Source organism: Octopus bimaculoides, chromosome 4 (assembly GCF_001194135.2).
Source record: "Octopus bimaculoides isolate UCB-OBI-ISO-001 chromosome 4, ASM119413v2, whole genome shotgun sequence".
Classification (NCBI taxonomy): domain Eukaryota; kingdom Metazoa; phylum Mollusca; class Cephalopoda; order Octopoda; family Octopodidae; genus Octopus; species Octopus bimaculoides.
The window spans coordinates 11,223,404-11,230,370 of NC_068984.1; the positions used below are offsets into that span (position 1 = coordinate 11,223,404).

Consider the following 6,967-nt stretch of genomic DNA (forward strand, 5'->3'; position numbering starts at 1 on the left):
AAAGGAAACCATTATCTCCTAAAGTAGATAATGGTTTCTTACAAAGATTCAAGAACAGAATAAAGTAATCAAATTATCAGATAAAGTCATTCATTTCTTTTATTTTTTCCCATCTTCATACATCTAAAAAGAGGTAAAATTTATTTAGATTTCAAAAATAAACAAAAGTCATAGAGGAAGAACAGAGCTACAAAAGCCTTAGAACACTATGGTAAAACTATTCTTTGTGTTTATTCAAATAACATTGGAAAATATAAAAATTAATGCAGCGTGGGGTAACAAATAGATATGAATTAGGTACTTGATTTATTTCGGATCAGTAAAGATGACTGATATCATGGAACATCAGATCTGCGACTGTGATGATATTGCAAGTTTACAAAGAAAATGTTGACATCTTGAGAAACTATTTAAGTCAATTTTGTGTAATTGATTCAGTTGCAACATAAGGATTTCAGTTCAAATCAAGTACTAGACAACTATAAAAGAGCCAGTACTTTACTCTTGCTAGTTTGGTACCAGTTTATTCATCATCATCATCATCATCATTTATTATCTGTTTTCCATGCTGGTATGAGTCAGATGGTTTGCCAAGATCTGGCAAGCTCTATTATCAGCTTTGGCATGGTCTCTATGATTGAATGCCCCTTCCTAATGCCAACTACTTTACAGTATGTACTGGATGCTTTTTTTTTCGTGCCACCAACACCAGTGCAGTTGCCAAATAAGTTGCAAGACAGAAAAAAGTCCCTTCAATTAAATGGGAAAAGATTTAAAAGGAGGAGACTTCTTTATGGCGGGTATCAAGAGGCTGAAGGACAAGCCCAAGTGTCTTGTTATAAAGGGGATACATAACTATCTCACATTATATTAGGGTGGAAGTAGCTGAGAAGCAGATAAAGATTGCAGTAAATTGTACAAACAGGCTCACACCCATCACAGTCACTTGTGCCCAAGAATTTGAGAAAATTGTGGCAGTAACTTGATTAGAACTATTTCTTTGCTTTTTATTGATTTTTATAAAAGAGGTACATTTGTCAGTACCTAATTTGATTAGAACTATTTCCTTGCTTTTTATTGATTTCTATAAAAGAGGTACATTTGTCAGTACCTAATTTGATTAGAACTATTTCCTTGCTTTTTATAAAAGGGGTACATTTGTCTGTACCTAATTCAAAGCTTAACTAGACTGCAACAAGTAGAATTTACCATCTTTCCAAAGTTTGCAGTAAACCACCTCCAATGCACAAATGGTATTAATCAATGTTTGATATTACAGTTGATTCACTGGTTTGGGAACAGGGGATGCAAGTGTACCTCCTAAAATTTGAGGGTGGGGCAATGAAAATGCTTTGAACATCCTCCTGAATAACTTTGTCACCAAATGAACAAGCATAGAAATATTTTTGGACTGATTTGAAATATTACTCTCACAAAAATTTCAGGACTTGCGCCTTTAGTAGAAATTATTATTATTATTATTATTATTATTATTATTATTATTATTATTATTATTATCATCATCATCATCCTCATCCTCCATTATCATTATTGTCATCATCATCAATATCCATTATTTTGAATCTGGATTTTGTCCCCGTTAACGGGGGTGGCCAGATCTACCTCAATGCCATAGCAACCGCCCTCACACCATCTCGCCATCTTGCCCGGTTTTGGGCATCCTCTCTTCTCAAGCCAACCCTCCCAATCTCCTCCTCCACATTTTCCTCAGTCTACCTTGCTTTCGCTGTCCATTTACCTCAAACTCTAGCATCCTCTTCAGAGCATGCTCCTTCTCAACACATGCCCATACCACAGCACTCCATTTGCCCTAGCCAGCCGTTCCACTGATTCCTCAAATCCCAGCATCCCCATCAAGTCCTCAGTCCTCCTCTTATCAAACAGCCTCACACCATACATTTCTCTCACCATTGCTCTTTCAGTCCTTCTCAAAATTGCCATCTCTCTCTCTCTCTCTTATGTTTTATATTGATATTAAGATTTTTTAAAAATCAACCTTGTATGTAAAAATAATTTTGAACCTGGGTTTGCACCCCTACCAGCAAATTTCAGTGTCCCACACAGGTGTTGGTTATAGGTTTTTAATGAGGCCATCACTGATATACGGCATTTCTTGTAGCAGATGTAACAAGAGAATGTTAATGCAGTGAATCTCAAAAAATCTTCATTCCTATAGCATCATTTATATAGTTTTCATGCTGGTGTTTCATATCCATTTCCTGTTATGCATCACTGCTCTATGTATGTGTATGTGTACGTGTGCATGTGTGTGTGTGTGCATTGACAATGGAAGTTAGTAGAATGAGAGTGAAAGGAAATTCTAATTCTTAGGCATCAAAGATGACAAAGAAATGAAATACCAGGCAATATATTAGACTTATGGCAGCATGGAAAAAATTGTTAAAATATGAGGATGAGGATAATGGAGACCATAATGGTGCTGATTTGAATTTCAAATAATTTGAACTGTTTTCTATTTCTTCCATACTATCTGTATATCTTCTTTTCTGAACTTGGTAGGTCGCATCCTGGAGAATAGCCCTGCAGAACGATGTAATCGACTGCATGTAGGGGATCGAATACTGGCTGTGAACAACGTTGACATTTCTCATATGCATCATGAAGAAATTGTCAACTTAATAAAAGAATCTGAATATTCTGTCACACTCACTATTGGGTCTCCTCAAGGTAAGTTCCTCTCTTTTAATTATATCTTTAGAGTAGACACAGACGATGTATATCACTGTAGTTTAACTTTTAATTAGTTTGTTTTGGAAATTTTAATGATTTTACCATTTTCCCTTTTTTTTTCTGTGAAAATATTTTGATTCAGACTTTATTCTTCTAAACCATTTCTGACTTTGTTCTTGAAATTGGCTTCTTGTTTGCTTGTCTTACCAAATTGCTTTATCAGTTTCGCTGATCATTTGTAATCAATTTAGTTTTTGTTGTCTCGTTATAATTAGTGCTAAATTTTGTGGTTTCAGCAATTGTTTCTTGTTAGTCTTTTTATTGGCTAATGTCTGTAGCATTTAAACCAATCACATTTGAGATATTATTCCTTTCTTTGTTCATCAGAACTTTTCTTCATCCATCAGTGCAGCTCTCCTTTTCATTTCTCCTACATTGCCAGGTTTCTCTCCCCCCCCCCCCCATTAATGCTTTAAACAATAGCTCACCTTCCCTACCATTGCTTTCTTCCTTGCTTTATAAAATACACAGTTTTAATTATTTGTTGCATTCAGATATTTTCACTTCTGTTAGTAAATTTGAAAAGAAAATAATAGGATAGCATTCATCTAAAAAATTCAATGTAAAACTTCTAAGTGATCAATTGCTCCATCTGTCTAGTATGATACACTATAGTTGAAAATATGATATTGTTCTTTTGAAATCTCATACCACATATATACAGAGAAATATATAGAAAAATGTGGTTGTACGTATGTAAAAATAAAGATAATTTCAAATGGTTTTGTTAACTGATGAGATTGAAATTCTTAGATAGTTTTTGAAAACAAAATACTCAAAGAATTAGTCTTGTCAAGTTGACAAAACCATTTCCTGTAGAAACCATTTTCAAGTAAATTTCACAATAAATCTTTTCCATTTTTTTCTTATTTATTTTTATGTGATTGTTTTATTTATTTTTTGTTTTGTTTTAAATCTTGATGTGGTCTTTCTACCATGAGTTCTTATAACCATTGTTATTAGTTGTTTTTTTTTACAACTTGGTTTTTTTTTTTCATTTTTATTAGTTCACTTAGTTCATTCATTATTGATCTACCTACTCTTCACTAACCATAAAACAAACAGGATTTTAAAAGGTGACACTGAAAATAGTATACAGCAACAACAACCACTACTACAGTATTAACAACAAAAACAACAAAATATATGCAAATTACAGAGGAAACAAAGAACAAAAATGAATGAGAAAAGAAGATGTAGTAATTTGTGTTGCCTAAAATCTTCCTGTTGGAGTAACTTTTTCCAGTTGCTTGTCCTTATTTTTTTTTCTCTTTTATTATCTTCCCCGGTCTATTTTTCATCAGGCACCAACCCCGTTACTACTGAAGACAGCAAACAAAACACTAATAATGACCAAAAGACTTCAGGTGCTAGCCCTACCCAACAAAACGGAGAAATTCAAACCTCAAAGGGTACACGTTGTTTTTGATTTTTTTTTTTTTTTTTCCAATTTTTTTTTTTTCTTCCTTTCAAATATAAAGTTCAGAATATTTTCAGGGATCACTAGTTGTCCCTCTAATAATAACAATAATGATAATAACAACAGCATAATTACTGGCTCTTTGGCTTTCTCCATTAGAATGATGCACAAACTACAAGCACACTCTTGCTATGTATATATGTATATGTATGTATATATATATATGTATGTATGTATATATAATTCTCTTGTGGCTGAGCTAACGTCATATTGCAAACTAATTTCAAGATGATGGCGATGATGATAATGATGATGTAAAAAACTGACTTTCTTGGCATTAAAACAAAAGACTTTCATCTTGCATGTATCTTCTTTGCCAAAATAACTTCTTGCTTCATTGGAATGTTTCAATTTGAACAATATTATTCTGCGTATGCAGACGCATGCACTCACACACACACACACTAACTCACTCACTCACATTTGCATACAAACTCTTTCTCAAACTTTCTCTGATACATACACACACACACTAACTCACTGCCTCTCTCTTTCTTTCACACACACACACACACACACACACACACACACACACACACACTCTCTCTCTCTCTCTCTCTCTCTCTCACACACACACAAACACAAGCACTCCCCCTTACATTCACCCTTACATACTTAATTCTCCCACCCACACATAAGTACACAATACTCATTTGCTTTCACACCCTCATTCTTACTCCTTGCACATTCTTTCTCTCATGCTCTCCCCCTCTCATACTTCCTTCCTCCTCCCTCCCTCACTCATTTTCATATGCACACACATTTGTGTATACACACACACACACACATACACTAGTTCAATGTGAAATAAATTATCTACTTAAAGTATTTTATTCAGTTGCCTAGATGAGGGAAATTGGAAACTTCCTTCCATCATTACTCTTGATGAGCATTGATGGAGGAAGGAAGAATCAGTTTTGAATAAATATACTCCACTGCATGAATTGAGTACTTTTTCTTCCATTTGTAAATTTAAATACTAGAATGGTTGTGATGTTAAAATCTTCAATTCACAACCATGTTGTTTCAAGTTTAGTCCCACAATGTGGCACCAAGGGCAAGTGTCTTCTACTGTCTTGAGGAGACCAATGCCTCATCATTGAATTTGGTGGAGGAAACTGAAAGAAACCCATTTGCTGTATACTCTTCTCTCTTTTCTTATGGGTGGGGTCCATGCGTTATAACAGTGCATCGCTGCATCCATCATTTATTGGTGATTCCCTACAACTCATGGCAGATGTCACCTTTCCACCACTCAGGTGACAACCCACCAACTCATGGGTTTCTTTAGGTAGTCATTACTGGTGAGGGTTTTACAAGGCTGGAGTACAAATCCTCCCTCAACCTCTTTAAGTTACCTTTTATGACATGTAGAGAAACAGATCTATTCTTTGACATGCTGGCCCCCATACGGAACACTTATTCTAAACAAAATTACTGTTCATACAAAAACAGTGTTATTTGCCTGCAATCTTCTCTGAAATCATATCTGGCAATTGAGCTATTCATGTTTGAAGATCTATGAAGTATATTTCCATGCTAGAAAATGGATGAGGGTTGGCAACAAGAAGAGCATCAGGCAATAGAAAACCTGAACTTCTGGGTTCAGTCCCACTGTGTGACACATGTCTTCTACTGTAGCTACTGTCAACCAAAGCCTTGTGAGTGGATTTGGTTGACAGAAACTGAAAGAAGCTTGTTGTGCGTGTGTGTGTTTGTCTTTGTGTCTGTGTTTGTCCCCCCCCCTCACCATTTGAGAATTGGTGTTGGTTTGTTTACATCCTCATAACTTAGTTGTTCAGCAACAGAGACCAATAGAATAAGTATCAGGCTTTAAAAAAACAAAAAAAATCCTGGGGTCAATTCATTCAACTAAAAATTTTTCATGGTCTAATGACTGAAACAAGTAAAAGATAAAAATATATACATATATATATATATATATATATATATATATATATATAATTTGCATATACATACACACATTCACATGCATGCATGTCAAAGTACTAGTTACTAACTTTTACATTGCTAAACTAATTAAAACCACAGGAATGTCATTTTTCAGAACATTTCATATTTGACTCTGGAAAAACATATCTCTTCTATGGTTTGCATATTCTAGTATTATAAAGCACAAGTGATAAATTTAAACCATGATTCTCTGCTATTTATGAGTAGAATCGTGAAAATTCCTTTTAGCATGTATTTTGATATTTCGCTAACAACTCATTTTTCACATATGAGATGTTTGTTCGTTTGCTATGGAATCTTGGCTTCTCTTTTGTGATTATTGTTGTTTTGTTCTTGTTTTTATTTGTTTTATTTTTGTAGTTTACTATTCCATTAGCATATTTTGTTTGTTTTGAGATATTTCCTATGATATCACTGAAAAGTTGTTAAAATTTAAAAGTCCTTTAGTCAGCAGTTTCCTTAAATCATTTCTTTTCATAACCTTATTGTCTATTAAACTGTCACATTTATATGGAAAATTAATGTGAGAAATATACTATATACTAGCATATATAGATATAGGCTATATTGCTATATATATATATATATATATATATTTGTGGAACAGGACAGCAAAAGGCAAGGCAAACATCTCAAGTCGTATACAATATTATTGTAGGAATTTCTTCCTATAATAATATTTTATATGACTTGAGATGTTTGCCTTGCCTTAATGTTTGCTGTCCTGTTTAACCTTTATAT

At 33.9% G+C, this 6,967-nt stretch overlaps 1 protein-coding gene across 2 annotated transcripts in view; it reads left to right on the forward strand.

Annotated features, from left to right (window-relative positions):
- The window catches only part of LOC106872181 (membrane-associated guanylate kinase, WW and PDZ domain-containing protein 1), a 709,375-nt gene that overhangs the window by 671,601 nt on the left and 30,807 nt on the right, over nucleotides 1–6,967 (forward strand). For both annotated transcript variants that reach the window (XM_052966880.1, XM_052966879.1), the window contains exons 21-22: nucleotides 2,542–2,709; nucleotides 4,077–4,184. In XM_052966880.1, the coding sequence (XP_052822840.1) occupies nucleotides 2,542–2,709; nucleotides 4,077–4,184 (276 nt within the window). The remainder of the gene's footprint in view (nucleotides 1–2,541; nucleotides 2,710–4,076; nucleotides 4,185–6,967) is intronic.